This window comes from Daktulosphaira vitifoliae, unplaced genomic scaffold (genome assembly GCF_025091365.1).
Source record: "Daktulosphaira vitifoliae isolate Bord-2020 unplaced genomic scaffold, ASM2509136v1 Scaffold_1, whole genome shotgun sequence".
In the NCBI taxonomy this organism is placed as follows: Eukaryota; Metazoa; Arthropoda; class Insecta; order Hemiptera; family Phylloxeridae; genus Daktulosphaira; species Daktulosphaira vitifoliae.
In genome coordinates, this window is record NW_026099572.1 from 13,703,160 (window position 1) to 13,719,796 (window position 16,637).

At 30.0% G+C, this 16,637-nt stretch overlaps 2 protein-coding genes across 2 annotated transcripts in view; both read left to right on the forward strand.

Moving 5' to 3' along the window:
- LOC126907299 (uncharacterized) overlaps nt 1–10,319 on the forward strand; it is a 73,240-nt gene extending 62,921 nt beyond the window's left edge. The window contains exons 24-35 of the mRNA XM_050688471.1: nt 907–933; nt 1,006–1,032; nt 2,400–2,426; nt 2,493–2,519; nt 2,983–3,009; nt 3,082–3,105; nt 6,675–6,710; nt 8,734–8,754; nt 9,261–9,281; nt 9,352–9,378; nt 9,852–9,878; nt 10,142–10,319. Of these exons, the coding sequence (XP_050544428.1) occupies nt 907–933; nt 1,006–1,032; nt 2,400–2,426; nt 2,493–2,519; nt 2,983–3,009; nt 3,082–3,105; nt 6,675–6,710; nt 8,734–8,754; nt 9,261–9,281; nt 9,352–9,378; nt 9,852–9,878; nt 10,142–10,152 (302 nt within the window). The 3' untranslated portion in view covers nt 10,153–10,319. The remainder of the gene's footprint in view (nt 1–906; nt 934–1,005; nt 1,033–2,399; nt 2,427–2,492; nt 2,520–2,982; nt 3,010–3,081; nt 3,106–6,674; nt 6,711–8,733; nt 8,755–9,260; nt 9,282–9,351; nt 9,379–9,851; nt 9,879–10,141) is intronic.
- Nucleotides 10,320–14,163: 3,844 nt separating this feature from the next.
- LOC126900038 (uncharacterized) lies at nt 14,164–14,739 on the forward strand. Its single transcript, XM_050675486.1, has one exon. It carries the CDS (start codon nt 14,164–14,166, stop codon nt 14,737–14,739), a length of 576 nt encoding a protein of 191 aa, XP_050531443.1.
- The last annotated feature ends 1,898 nt before the right edge of the window (nt 14,740–16,637 follow it).

Here is a 16,637-nt window from a genome sequence, read left to right on the forward strand (position 1 = left end):
TTTTTAATATACTTGAAAAAAATAAGCATTGTTTAGGTTTACTATTCATGAAAATCTTGGTTTTGACCAAGATCACCAAATATTAAACAGATCTGTAACACAATACAAGTAGAACAATAGCTTATTATAGTTAAATCACGTATTATATTAAAGTATCAAAAACGGTATTTATAATTTTACAATTATTTTATTTCAAAAAACTTTTTCTCAAATTAAAGTCAAAAAGGATAGCCAAGTACATAAGGGTCGCGACATATTTGTTACAAGTATAGAACATATTCAACTGAAATAAAAATCACTATCATAAAAAGGCTTCGATGCAAAGATGTTAAATGTCACAGTAATATCAATATTAATAATTTTGTAATTACTAAAATGTAAAATTTATGCCCAATTTCTTATAATGAAACAATAAAACTTCATAGAATTTTTATAGTAAGCTACCAAAAGAATGTTTATTGGCTTTAGTTTACTCGGTTAAAATGTTATTATGACCAGTGATTTAAAAATAAAGTTACAGTAATTTTAAATGAAAAATAAAATTTGAAAATACCTTTTTTACAGTATCATAGTTATGATATACTTAATAAAATGTTTAAAATGGAATGCCTATTTTCTAATATCTGGTGCTAATTGATTAATAATGTTTTTTTAAAACATAAATTATCAATTTAATCAAGAATTTTCATGGACAAATTTTTAAAAAATCACAAAATTATACAAATTCCATACATTTTTCCAAATTTAAGAATGAAAAAACATTATCAATATACAAAATTCTTTATACATAAATTACTTTTATACAGGTTTTTCATGATACATTCTAATATATATATTTATAGATTTAAAATTTTTAACATATAAGATTGTACATATAAAATTAAACATAAATTGTATTTTTTTTAGTAAATATGTTGTTTGATGCTATAAGAAGTAAATTATAATTTGATTTATATCCACTTGTTATTACTTAAAGTATATTATTTTGACTTAATTGTTATTTAGATACCAACAGGACTTCAGTTTTTACTGGTAAGATAGATATATAATATTAATATTCATGGAATTCTTTATTGAGATATTAATGTGGCTTTAAGTTTGACGCTAGTTATTCTTATAAATTTTTGCTTCAAAATTTCTAATTTAACAGCCAAATTCTTATAGTGGAAAAATAGATTTTAATTGAACTTTTTATACTCAATATACTAAAGGAAAGTTTATTGTCTTTAGTTTACTTAGTTAATATTTAATTAGGCCCAGTGATTTAAAATTAAAAATACAGTATTTTTAACACAGAAAAAAAAATTGAATATGTATTTTTTACAGTAGCGTTGTTATAAACATTAAATAGTGATATATTTCATAAAATATATTTAAAATTGAACGTAGTTTTTCTCTTATTTGTCGCAGATTGTTTAAACTAAATTGCGCAATGCCGATTATATTTTTATCATTAGAAACGGCTATTAGAGATTAGTAATGTTTTTTTTAACTAATGAATAATATGACTACACATTTGTAAAAGGAAAGTAAAATCTAATATTTGGTAATCAAGTCTTATATTATAGAGATGTTTTTAAAAAATAACGAGGTTTTTAAAATTTTACGGGTTTGGAAAGTCTATTATCAAAAAAAATTTCTTCGTAATGTTGGTACATTTGTCCTTGAAGTATGATAAAATTTTCAGCTTTAAGGTTAGACGTGTTTTTATGAGCTCGACAGCATACACAAGCAATGGCGATTTTCGTTTGCTAAAAATATGGATCAAAAGATTTGTATCCAATTTTGCATAAAAATTGAAATTAAGTGTCATACAGTGTGCGAAATGCTAACAAAGACAATAGTAGCATAGTTTTGATATTATAAAATCATACGCAGTTTTTCAATTATTTGGTGATGATTAGTTAAACTAAATTGAGCAATACTTCTTATATTTTAATTTTTAGTATCGGCGATTAGAATTTGGTCAACTATTTTTAACTTATGAATAATATGACCATACATTTCTAAAAGTGAGTCTGTCATCATTAAAACAAGATTGCTGCAGATCAACAATAAATTATTTCAGGTGTCAATGGCATACTTGTCATGACAGACATAATCGTGCACAGTATGACCCACTGACTTGCTCATACCGATCAAATATTCGCGTATTTTTTTTTAAAACTAACGTAATTCCCTCTCAATGTGTATCAAACATGATTAAAAATGTTTTTTTGAAGCATGAACTATCACAATTTGCATGGACAAATATTGAAAAAAACCACATGATTGTGATGAAGCGTTATCAGTTTTGTTTGTTTACAAAAATATATACAACAAGAATTACGTTTATACATTTAAAATTTTGTATAAGTTTGTAAGAAAAAATAAGTAAACATAAAATGTTTGTTTTTTAGCTAATGACATGCGCAGAGCTATAAGAAGTAAATAATAATTTAATGGATTAGATAATTCTGAAAATATTTTATTATAACCTATTTATTATTTAGATATCAACCATACTAGAGATAATATTGGTAAGAGGGGAAAATGTTAATAATTAATAAAGAATTTGTTATTTAAATCTGAAAATGACTTCAAGTTAGTGGCTAATTTTTCTTATAAAAAATATAAAGTATAACGTTTGAGGATACATTTTTATGGACAAATATTAAAAATATCATATAATTGTAATTAAACCTTATCAATTTTTGGTTTGCCTACGATAATCCTATCCATTTGGATAGGTTGAGCTGGCCGCCCTGCAGTATTACCACACGGCAGTTCCAGGGCGGCCAACAATAATGCCAGTCGTTTGGAAAAAAAGAAAAAAATTTTCAAAATATAAAAATAATAAATGTTTATAATATACAAAATTCTTTTAACATAAATTACTTTTTATGCAGATTTTTCATGAGATATTCAAAAACATATATTTATACATTTAAAGTTTTGAACATATAAGACAATGTATAACATACATTGTATTTTTTTTTTTAGTAAATATGTTGTTCGAAGCTATAAGAAGTAAATTATAATTTGATTTATATCCACTTGATATTACCAAAAGTATATTATTTTGACTTATTTGTTATTTAGATATCAATCAGGATACAGATATTGGTAAGAGGGGAAAATGTTAATAATAAATAAAGAATTTGTTATTTAGATCTGAAGATGACTTCAAGTCAGTGACTATTTTTTCTTACAAAAAAAAAAAATTTATAACATTTGAGGATACATTTTCATGGACAAATATAATAATGATAATGATAATAATGAAAAAACTTCGTCAATATATAAAATTGATTAAACATAAATTACTTTTTAGGCAAATTTATCATGAAATATCCAAAAAAAATTTAAATTTTGAACATATGAGTTTAAAAAGTAATAACATATATTTTTATAGTATAAAAATATATATTATTGTATGCCATTAAGATGAATTCAATTATGAATGATGATATTACTAAGGTTATAACAGGTTTTAACGAAATTCTTTGAAGATATCTACTGGATAGTATTAATAAATAATGATAAAAAGTTTTATTTTTGAATAACAGACGTAAATTTCTATTTTTTAATAACGGAATTACTGAAAAATGTAACAACTATGTTTGTTTGATTAAATTAAATTAACGGGTTAATCAAAAATACAATTTTCAGGAGGAAACTTTTTCCATGACTTTAAATATTTCAATATTATAGTATACATTAATACCTGTTATTTTTATCACTCGACATTTCTTGGTTTCACTCTACCTACCGACTATAAAAATGTTAATTACTTCTCAAATAGCAGTCCAAAAGCTGTTATCGACCGGTTATTTACTTATAAACTCTGTATAGAATAGGTTATATAAATCTAATTCAATGTTTATATAGTTGTTTAGATGGGAATCCTCGTGTTTAGTGATGAGCAAAACAAGAACAAGACTAAGATAGTCAAAGTCATGGTCTTAGTCTTGTTATTGATAGCTGTTTCTTGGACTTGGTCTTGCTTTGTAACTCAGTCTTGGTCTTGCAAGTCTAGTCTTGTTCTTGTTCTTGGTCTTGCCCATAAAATCTTGTTCTTGTTGTGAGTCTTGTCACAACACTCTTGCAAAGTCTTGCATTTATTTATATTTGTAAAAATTTTCTACTTAAAAGGTTTAAATGACGAAGTTACCTACTTCAGTTTGTCAATTCAAATTTAGTTTATATACCATAGAATTTTTAAGTGAGAACTTAATATTAGCATAAACAATAGGAATGATTTTTTTATGAACAGTTTGGGGTATTAAAAAAAAATAAACAAATAAAATTTCGTACAATTTCATTTTATTAATATTATAAATACATATTGCATTATATTTTAAATAAAAAGAAATTATATTGAACATGGTCTATTATTGTAGTATCGCAAAATATAACATTTTGATATAACAAATAATAATAATAGGTATATTAATAATTACAAGTAATAAAATAATATTAATGTAGAGGGAATTGGTGTACAATGGTTTTCTAATCATTTACATCGTGGTAATCCATGTTACAAAAAACAAACAATGGTGTAGCAACTTCTATTACCAAAAAATTAATCATAAAAAAATAAACGTTAAATTAGTATTTATTTTTGGACATTGTTTCTGTCCAAGAGTTAATACATAAAAGCCACTGGGCAGATTCATTATTGAGCCTATTCCTATGTTTACGTATAACTAGTGATGCCTTTGAAAAAAGTCAAAGTAATGGATAAGTAATTTCGAGTCATTTTTGATAATATTGGGAATTGACATTGATTTTGATTCCACTACTGCAGAATATCTTCATTACCTCCAATTCTTGGCTGGCTAAAGTAAATATCTAATTCTCGTCTAGAATTTTGAAGATATGTAGATATAGACGTAGACGAGTATGATTTATTGAAATATATGATATCTTCGTTATCTAAATTATATTCTTGACTGTCTCTAGTTATCAATTCAGGCTCAATAGGTTCTTGGTTTAAATATTTTTCGTACAACTCTTCAAACTTTTGAAGGCTCTCTTTTTTAATCTCTCTTCCTCACGATTTCAGATCAAAAGTTTCAAATTTGTGTCTGGGATCTAAAATAAGTACTACACAATAAATCCAATTGTTTTTTTTATAATATTTAAGCATTTTATCTCTTGTTGCAATAAACCCTTCAATAAGTTGTTTGTCTATTGAATTTCGGTTGATTTAATCATTCAATCTTTTTATGGTGCTCTCCACTTTATCAAGTAAAAGATTAAATGAAACAATAACCTGAGGGAGTGTAACATATCTTGACTCTTGGTCTTGGTCTTGTTCTTGTCAATTGAGTACAATCTTGATGTTGGTCTTGCTGATATTATTACAGTCTTGGTCTTGTTCTTGGTCTCGTAAAAATGCAAGACCAAGCCAAGACCGCAAAAACAAGAGTAATTTTGCTCATCACTACTCGTGTTGTAAGTAAGTACTTAAATAAAGAACCTTAAATTGTAAATTAATTAATTTTGTAATTAAACTAATTTCAAATTCATATTATAAAAGTGAGAAATTTAATAAATAAAAAAACATATTATTACATAAAATTTAAGATCATTTAATTTATGATGATAATATTCCTAAAATTAACTATTTTTTACTTATATTTTTTATGTCATTTCCTTAATATTGTATCTAAACATTTATTTTATTTGGTCTAAGGTTTATATTCCATTGTGTTTTTGTATTTTAAAATACAAAATTTGTTTTCTTCAAAAATATTTTGATTTGTACTAAAGTAAAATTTTTACATTCTCTGGATAATCTATTCATCAGTGAAATGATGACTTAAAATGAATTATAATAAATAATATACTTATAAATGTAATTAAAATAATAATTATTTAAATTATTTAACACCCTGATGACATAAATGCAACATACAGTGTTGGGTAGAGTGTAGTACGCGTGTATGACCGGTTCGAACGTGTTAATGAATCGTCCGGTCATCGTTACTTCCTCAGCGAGCAACACTCTCTCTTTGGTACGTAAACAGTACACTTGTCTCGCGCATCCGTACAATTAGTAACTGCTCGCCTTAGGCCTTACTGATAATATTAAGATTGTTTCGTATGTAAGTTACCCCCCCCCCTTTCCCTTTATTTTTAAGAATTTCATTTGTAGATCGATAATATATAGTTCATAATTTATAATATCATAATTAGGTGTACCTATTTATTACCCCCTCTTATTTCCGCATTTTGATTTCAACAAAATAAACAACCCCACCTGCACAGTAATAGGCCATTCCCCTTTATTATTAAGGGGCTGCTTGTTACATACAGTATCGTAACAATAACTAAATAGTTATTCAATTTGTACTAATATATGTAAACATCTCATTCACAAAATATTTACGGGATTCTGGGTATCCATAATCACAATAATACATAGTATTCACAGTAAAAGATTTAAATTTAAATTTATTTATCCTTAATGTTTATTACGTTTAAAATTATACACATTGTTGTTCTAATTATAATGTTATTAGTGCAATCATTATAATTTGTTATATTGAGTTAAACTCAATATCATAGATAGTTCAATAACAGCACAAGTTGATAATTTTTCCTACGTACAATTTTAAAATGTTGAAAATAACATATACTATAAAAAGTATTGTTTTATGTTATTAATAAAATATTGTAATTTTTAGGTGTAGTCGGTTATCCATTGATTGTACTTTATAGTTGTGAGTAAAATTACAAATGTTTATATTCTTTGACATGTTTATACTATGAAAATACTTTAAATTGTTGATAGATAGACATTTAAAATGAGAAAAATATTATATAATTTTAAATGATATCTAATAATTATTACCATCACTATTACAAAACATTTGATTATCCATAATGAAATTACGAAAAAAAAAACCCAGCACAGTGAGGTCACGGCATAGTATAGATGTAGCATAATTGGGTCCAGTGTAGATTTAAACATTTTAAATTGATATAATTTTATTTTAATGATACATAAGATATCTTATCCTATCACTTTGTATTTTTTTTTATAACATAAAAAATCAATTAGCTATCTGTATTTGTAATCCCTTGTGTATTATACCTATATTTTAACTCAAAAATTTGAAACTTTAAATGTTTATATCTAATAAACAAATTAAGTTTCATTAAAAATTCAAATGCCATTTACTATTGAATTAAAAACTCAATCATTTGATTAAATTAAAAATACGTGTTACCATTTAAAACAACAAAGTTGACACCCTTACCAGGTATAAGGGATGAACTTAAAAAGTATTACATAGTTAATAATTCAAGAATAATGTGTAACTAAAGATAGTAATAAAAAAAAAATTTTAAATTATTATTATTCTGTAAGTAATTGAGTGGGGGGTTATGATAAAAAAATCATCCTGTATATATATATCTTAAATTAAAGCTAATATAATGTATTGTATTATGGAAAAAAAAAATTCGGACTTTATTTTTTCTTCACGGTGAAAATGGCTACCGAATGCTATTTTTGTGTGAAAATTCTCGATTTTATATTTTACATTTTTAACTTTATAATGCTATAACTTATTGAAAAGTTTATGGATCCACACAATTTTTTTGTGAGAAATAATATTTTTTAATAAACCCTTTTTCATTTGACATACTTTATCTTAATCGAGATATTAAGGAACCAGCAGATCAAGTAGCTTTTGGAATAAAACACCAATTTTTTAAAAATAAACACAAATTTTGAACTTGTAAGATTCATACAATGGGATACTGTCTAAGGAGTAGTGGAGGGAGCCTCCCACACAAGCTTTTCATGGGAAACAAATTATGGAAAATGATACAAGGCACAAAATTGTTGGCCCCTCCAATAAACATTTTCTGGCTACGTGCCTGAATAGAATTTATATAAAATATGATTTTTTCAAAAAAACCTGAAAGTATTACGAAAAATATTACATTGAGAATAAAATTCTTATACAGAGTGATTTTGTTATCATAACATACTAAATAACTTACAAAATAAATATAATTTAAACGTTTTAAATTTTTGGTTATCTTTAGTTACACATTATTCTTGATTTATTAATTGTGTAATACTTTTTAAGTTCTTCCCTTAAATTTAATAAAATGTTTTAGTTCTTAATTTAATAGTGAATGACATTTGAATTAATAGTGTAACTTTATTTGTTTATTAGATATAATTTTTTAGATATAACTTTTTAAAAAATGTATGGATCATTATATTTTATTTAATATAAGTACTATTTATATTTATATATTATTAATATATATATATATATATATTTATATATTATACTTAATAAATCATAAAACTTATAATCAGAATATAAACTAAAAAATAGAATATCATGTAGCTTTTGAAATAATCCATTAATTTTTTTAAATTAAACATTATCTACAAATGTACTTTGAAGGCTTTTTTATGATAGTGATTTTAATGACTGTCAGATACCGTCTACACTGGACCTAACTATGACACGTCACCACTATGCTGGATTTTTTTTTATTAACTTTGATAGACTGTAAATGTTTTAATATTATAGTATACATTAATAGCTGTTATTTTTATTACTCGACATTTCTTGGTTTTACTCTTCTTATCGACTATAAAATGTTAATGACTTCTGAAATAGCAGTCTAAATGATGTTATCATTCAGTCATTTAGTTATAAACTCTGTATAGAATAGGTTATATAAATCTTATTTAACGTTTATATACTTGTTTAGATGTCAATCCTTTGGTTGTAGGTAAGTACTAAATTAAAGAACCTTAAATTGTAAATTAGTTAAGAATTATTAAATTAATTTTAATACATACTAAAAAGTGAGAAATTGAATAAAAAAAACACACTATTACATGTCATTAAAGAGTATTTTATTTATGATGATATTACTAAAATAAACTATTTTTTACTTATATTAAGTATAATAAATAATATACTTATAAATGTAATTAAAATAATAATTATTTTAATGATTTAACACCCTGATGACATAAATGCAACATACAGCATCATAACAATAACTAAATAGTTATTCAATTTGTACTAATATATGTAAACATCTCATTCACAAAATATTTACGGGATTCTGGGTATCCATAATCACAATATGACAAGAAACACGTAAGTGCTTGACTAATGAACTTTAAATTTTACATTAAATAATTTTCTCTGAATGACATAATGGGTGGTAGATTTATCAAGAAATATTTAAAAAAAATACATTTAAACATACGACATTTTTTACAACAGATATTACTTCAGATCATACTGGTAAGAAGGGGAAATGTGATTAAGATTTAAAAATTAGGTTTGAAAATCACTAATTCAATGTTCATTTTAGATGAAAATACGACTCCTCTAGATATAAGTATGTACATAAGTGATAATATTGGAATATTTATATGATAAAATATTTAATAATGATATTAAAAATTTTCGAACTATTGAATAATACTATTGACTGTTCTGAATTACTAAACTGTATACCGTTTAGTGTACCGTTAAAAATTTTAATTTCCATTATTTTTATTAATATTAATATGCACACTCCTCGAGAGGATTGTGCATGCTCCTCCCAATAGAACACTTTCAAACAAATTAGACAATGCTGATTTTTCATTTGATTTACTAGCCGTAGTATTGAGCTTTTATAATATTAATTTTTTTTCTTACTTTTTATATTATATTATTTAAAATCGTATTTATTGATTACATTGATTTTTTAAAAAAATATTATTTTTTATTTATATTATCTTTATTGAACTTGTTTAAATAAGTATACATAATTTTAATATACATTGGATAAGTTCAAAATCGCTAATTTAATGATTATTTATTTAGATGACAATACTACTCCTCAAGATACAAGTCAGTACTAATTAAATAACTTTAAATTAAACATTAAATATATATTTTTTTTATTCGTATTGGAAAAATTAAAATTTTTGAAAATAACTCCATAAGAAAATATTCTTCAAGCAGTTAAAAAAAAATTTATAATTAATTTTGGAGAAATAAAAGTTTTGTTTCTTGTTTATTAATTAAATTTATTGTATTTTGTATAATTATGATTATCTATTTTAAGTTCTGTATTAAAATAATAGTGAACATTTTTTATGTTGTCTGATTAGGTGATGATTAAGAAATACAACTCAAATAGAAAATTAAATATAATTATTATACTATAATTTTTTAAAAGTTATTTGTGAAATAAGTTTATTTTTGACACTTTTTAATTTGTCTAAAATAATATTTTATTAAAAATATTGTATAATTATTAATTAAGTAACAATTAAAAAAAAAAAAAAATTATAAAAAAATGTTTAAAACTGTTTAAAACTGTTTATCAAGAATTTTATTTAAGTATTATAATAGTAAAATTTTGAAATAGTATTATGTAAATGATGTATATATAATTAAAAAATAAAAGAACGTTTAAATAATGTAATAACAGAATTGTTATTAAAATTTAATGATTGTAAGTGAGTTATTAATTAACTCAACACCTCCTATTAGATCTAGTAACCCTTCACTAACAAAAAAAGCAACAAACTGGGAAAAATTTCAAAAAATTCTAACTGATAACACATATTTAAATATTAAACTAATAACTCCTCAAAATATATATGATGCGGTAAAAAACTTATCATAATCGATACAAACCGCTGCCATTTCTGCTACTTATTCCAGTAATAATAAATCCACTTTTCTCATTAATCTCCCTACTTACAATTCGTACATTAATAACCCAAAAATGACGAGCTAAAAATCTATACCCAGACACTTAATTTAGGTTTATAGCATACTCAATTGTTCAACAAATTAACTGACACAATCGCATCTTCACTCGAAAAAGCACAGTACTGTTCTGCCATTTTTCTGAACGTTTTTTAAGCTTTCAACCGAGTTTGGCATGTAATATAATTCTTATAACAAAAATTAATAAAATAAAAATAGAAATATGCTAGTGACTTTTTTTTTTTTTCCGCGATTAGTTGTGAGCCGCCCTAGAACTACCGTTAGGTATTACTTCAAGGCGGCCCACACCGTCTCTAAAATTCACAACGTGGTGTGGCCACCCCCATTAAAAGCGAAGGGGGCAAAAATAACTCACAAAAACATAAAACATATAAACACGAATAACTAAGGCGCCGGCCTAAACCTGCGCCTTAGGTCCTCCTGTACCGGGCAGCGCGGCTGCCTCTGTCTCAGGCGTTCAGCTCCTCCTTCTTTTTCTAGATGGATTCGGCAAACGCCTGGACTAGCCTCCACGCCTTCCGGCTCCAGCACTCCGAGGATGTGTGATTATCGCACGGAGTTGAACACGTTTCGGATGTCCAGGCTCACCGCCATCCCGAAGCCCTGCTCAGTTATGGCCCTGAGGGCCAAGTCCCTGAGAAGGGAGGCCGCATCGTTCGTTGACCTCCCCCTCCTGAAACCATACTGGCCCTCGGCCAGTCCGCTGACGTCGGCCAGGTGGGCTTCGATCCGGGTGACGAGCAGGCGCTCGAGGATCTTCCCCAAGTCGTCCAACATGCAAAGCGGTCGGTACGACGAGGGGAGACCCTCGGGCTTGTCACCCTTCCTCAGAAGCACCAGCCTGGCCTTCTTCCACTTCGTTGGGAATTCACCCTCCGAGAGGCAGCTATTCGCGACGGCACGTATCCAGTCCGGGGCGAGGTCGTTTACCAACCCCCACACCCGGTTTGGAATCGCGTCGGGGCCGGGAGCCGTGTTCCGCCCCCGCACGCGCGCCACCGAGTCAGCCACCTCCTGAGTGGTGAATTCCTCCACCGACACGTCGTCTCCGAACGCCGGGAGAGGCAGAGGTGGATGTGTTGGAAAGAGCGTGTCTACCGCCCTTTCCAGCACTTCCGCCTCCAGCTAACCGGAAGCCGGTGAACCGCGGAGCTTCCGCATGACGACCCTATAGGGTTTCCCCCACGGGTCGTGATCCACCAACTTTACGAGTTTGGCCCAGCACTTCGCTTTGGCCCGCCTGATGGCGAACTTTAGCTCTTTGCGGGCCGACCTCAGCGCTACCCTCGGGTCCGGTGATTCCGGGTCCCGCGGCCAACGGTTGGAGCGCGTCATGGCCCTCCTGACCCTGACGCACTCCTCACGCTTGGCCGCTACCTCGGCGTTCCACCAGTGGACTGGCGGTCCGCAAGTCGACGGCGGTCGTTTGGCTGGAAGGGCGAAGTTGCAGGCTGCGACTACCCTCCGGTCCAACTCTTCGGCCGCTTCGTTTGCGAAGACGTTTCGGACCGGTACCGCGGGCGCCGACCATTGAGCGAGCAGTAAGCCCGTCTCAAACGCGATGACGTCCATGGCAGGTCCGCCCCGCCAGCCCACTCGCCCACCGCGAGACGGCTCGCGGGGCACGACTCGGGGGGGACGGCCACCGTCGCCGCACTCATACACGATGTACCGGTGGTCGCTGAGGTTTTCCCTGTGCGGGAGAACCGACCAACTATCACGTGCGGGTGCAGCGATAGGGAACCTTTTTCAGTCCAATAAGGAAAAAAACATGGACCGAATAGTCCACTCTTCTATACCAACAAGACTGACTGTTTCGGTCTTATACTGTAAGTCTTAAACGCAAAATCAAATACTCACACAAGAAAAATAACGGTAAGTCGACAATTGTTATTACTAATGACTACTGATTTATGTTTGCGACAATTTGTTCACAAAAAAGTCGATCGGGTCAAGAGATAGACTGACGGCTTAGTGGGGAGAGTTGACACTGCACCACGCTACGCTCTAGGCACCCGCGTCTCTTTCGATATCAACCGTCCACCTATAGTAAATATGACAATCGGTTGCCATTGTGTGTCTCCCTGCCCTTGACACCGTGACAAGGCCACCGCCGAATATGTTGTGATGTTCACCGACTTCTAACGGTGAGGCTTTCACCGATGAAGCACAAAATCAAAGGAAGTTGGATCCACCACTAGCTGAGACTGTACCAGACCGGAGCATAGTGGAATTTTAAATGTAACTAACACACCTGTTTTTCTAATTTACTAAGTTTTTATCATAACTCTAGGGGAAAAGGAATTAAAAACTGGTAGACGAGTAATATGGGTGGTGATGTTCTATTTTATATAATGAAAAAAACTAATAATAAATTTAAGTTTAAATAAAATAATGATGCCTGAATTACAATAAAATAATGTCAGTTATAAATTACAAATGTTCGAAATAAAATAAAATTACATATATTTTTATATAACATATTTCAAGTCATAGTTAAAATTTTTACAAATTATTAAATGATCTGAAGGATAAATAAAATAAAAAGGAAATGAGGGAGAAAATAATCTCTGACACTGGTGTATTGACTATGTTCGATTTGACCGAGGCCCAGGAGTGTATTTTTCAATATTGAATAAAATTAAATGGTTATCATTGTATTAATGCTCAAATAAATAACTTGACATCGGTCAATATGGATCTAGGCTTTTTATACCGAGCCTTGAGACTGCTAAGCACGTCTAGATTGGTCCAACACATGTGAGGTTTTATTACACTCAACATGACAAATATAATTACCAAATGGAAGAAAATGATATTTTATATTAATATACCAATAGTCAATGAGCAAATGTGCCAAGAGATCAGATAGAATAATCATATTAAAATAATTAAAATATATTAAAGTCATTTAATAAGGCCTTTGATTCGATAAGTNGATGCCGTATTCACGGACTTTAATAAGGCCTTTGATTCGGTAAGCCACACACGTCTTATCTCTGAATTGGGATCGCTCGGTATTGGTAATCCTTTACTATCATGGCTCCAGTCATATCTCAGTTCAAGAAGGCAATTTGTGAAAATCAATGGTGCTACATCGGACTCAGTCATTACTCCTTCTGGTGTTCCCCAAGGGGGACATCTTAGTCCTCTTTTGTTTGATATTTTTGTTAACTCGATTAGTAGTTGCCTTTCATTCTCCAAAGTCCTTCTATTTGCTGATGACATTAAAATTTATCTTAAAGTTGATTCCATCTCTGACTGCAGCCAGCTTCAATCAGATATTGATTCTTTTTTTCGTTGGACTCAGCATATTGGCCTTTCGCTCAATATAAGTAAATGCCACACTATTTCCTTTCATAGAAAACGAACTCCTATTTTTTATCAATATACCATGAATGGCTCTCCTCTTGAACGTGTCACTACCGTTAAAGATTTAGGGTTCCATCTTTCTCAATCTTTGTCCTTTGAGCAGCATTTAAATATCACAGTTGGTAAAGCCTTGAAAGTTCTAGGTTTCTTAAAGCGTAATACTAGTCTTTTTACGTCCCATGCCTGTCTACGCTCTCTTTATTTCACTCTTGTCCGGTCTATTCTGGAATATGGAATAGTTGTTTGGCACCCATATCTGGCCAAAGACCAAATACGCTTGGAAAGAGTGCAAAACCGATTCCTATCCTACGCCGCTTTTTTATTTAATGCTGAACACCCACCTCATGATTATTCGTCCGTTAGATCATTCCTAAACATTCCTACCCTATCTTCTCGCCGATTAGATGCCGATATTTCATTTATCACCTCACTTCTTAGTGGTTCAGTCGAAGCTTCTGACCTTTTATCTTCCATTTCTTTCCGAGTACCTGTACATTACAATAGATATCACTCTCTTTACCTTGTTCCCTCTCACAGTACTAATTACTCCAATAATCATCCTTTGCATAGAATGCTCCGTGTACTTAATAACTCATAGTAATAATTATTAAATCTATATCTGCTATTATGCAAACATATATTGTTCATTTTCTTAATTTATATTGTACTCTATCATGTAATGTTTATAATCTTATATATATTTGTTGTTGTAAATACTATCATTAACCTTTAATTTATTGTATATATTGAAATGCCGTTGGCGTAAAATAAATAAATAAATAAATTTAAGTTATTTTCAAAGAAACCTCGTGACAATGCACGAATAGAGGAACAATGAAATGGACGAAAATAAAGAAAGACGGGAATACTGTACAAAGTTACCAAATTATAACATCATGATGTCCAGGCTGTAGCCAACAAATGAATCTTCACCTATGGCTCAAACGCCAGGGCCAAAAGTAAAAGTTAGGTGCCATAAAATGTTCAGTATACGAAAAAAAAATAAGTAGATGGCTGGGCTGGAGACAGATTAGACGACAAGCCAAAACACATTTGAACAAAAACGGCCAGACCACTTGACGGCGACGACACACATGGGCCGAAAGGAGAAACTACGCCGACATCAGTGCATGCGTAGTTGACAGACACTTGGGACCGGTTGCATTATTGACAGTACTGTAGTGGTCAGCTGGGCGTTTTGTTATCACAATGATAATTTATTATAAACGATTGTACAACAAGAAAAATACAAAAAAAAAGAAATTTGCGACTGAATCATTTAGGACGATTTAATTTAGTTATTATTAAATTTTAATTCTCAAAGATAGTTTTGATTCGCCACGAAATTAATACTACCTAGACAATAACACCGTATTAACAATTGGTGAGCAGTTACTTTTAATTTTATGATGCTCACCAATAACAATGTGATTAACTTATTTTGTTAAACAATATTAATAATGATGGGTCAATTTTTTACGTCACAAAGTATTTCTGATAATAAAATCTGTTCTGTTTCCGACGTTAGCCTCGACTGATTGTTGCGTTTATTTTTTTGTTTTTTGAACTTTCGTTTTCTTTTTCTCGTTTGAGATTATATTATAATAAAAAACTTGTATCAAACCAACGAAGGATATATAAATGTAACCTATTGTTCAAAGGTGTAATTTGAATGAATAAATATATATAAACGTAGATATATATATATATATTCTTGTACTATTGTTGTTCCTATTGTAGTGTTAAATCAGCTATATATCTATATTTAAAGCTGATTTCATTTTTGTTGCTAGTTATCTAAGGTACTTTTTTCTCACGCTTACTCTCTTTTGAGAAGTTTTGTTGTTTCACTACAAATCTTCTCAGGAGGATTTCTGTAACGTGACAAAAAGTATCTGTTTATTTTTTTTGTCTATTTGTATATAAAGATATTATTTTTGATTTGTTTGTTCACGTGTGAGATAGTCAAGTGTGTACTGTTTCGAACCGGTTGCATTTGTGTGTACATACACCCCACTTCTTTCCTATCTTGAACGTCATTTGCACTGCTCACCACCTACATTGTCGCCTTATGATATGTGACAATTCAATTTTTTCTTAATAATTTCCGGCACTGAGTATTAAAATTTGTTGACCTCACTCTAAAGGCTAGCCTTGTTGTCGGCAACGGACCGCCGGGTCAAACGACAGAAGTTTTGTCGGGGAATAGCCATATTCGGAACTGGCCGCACTATTTCCCGTCCGTAGCGTGAGTTTTTTGTTGTGTGCGCTGCAACATTTTAATTTTATATATATTTTTTTCGTGAGTGTCCGCTACTATAATTTGTGTAATGAAATTTTTTTTTATTAGCGTTGGCTAAACTTGCCTCCAGTTTCTGTAGTCCTTAGGGGTTGGTAACGTATAAGTTTTGTTTTAATGTTTTGAGCCAGAATTTGTTTTTTTTTTATTAGTGCGTTGTGCCACAACCACGTCTGGCGAGTTTTTTTTTTATTTTA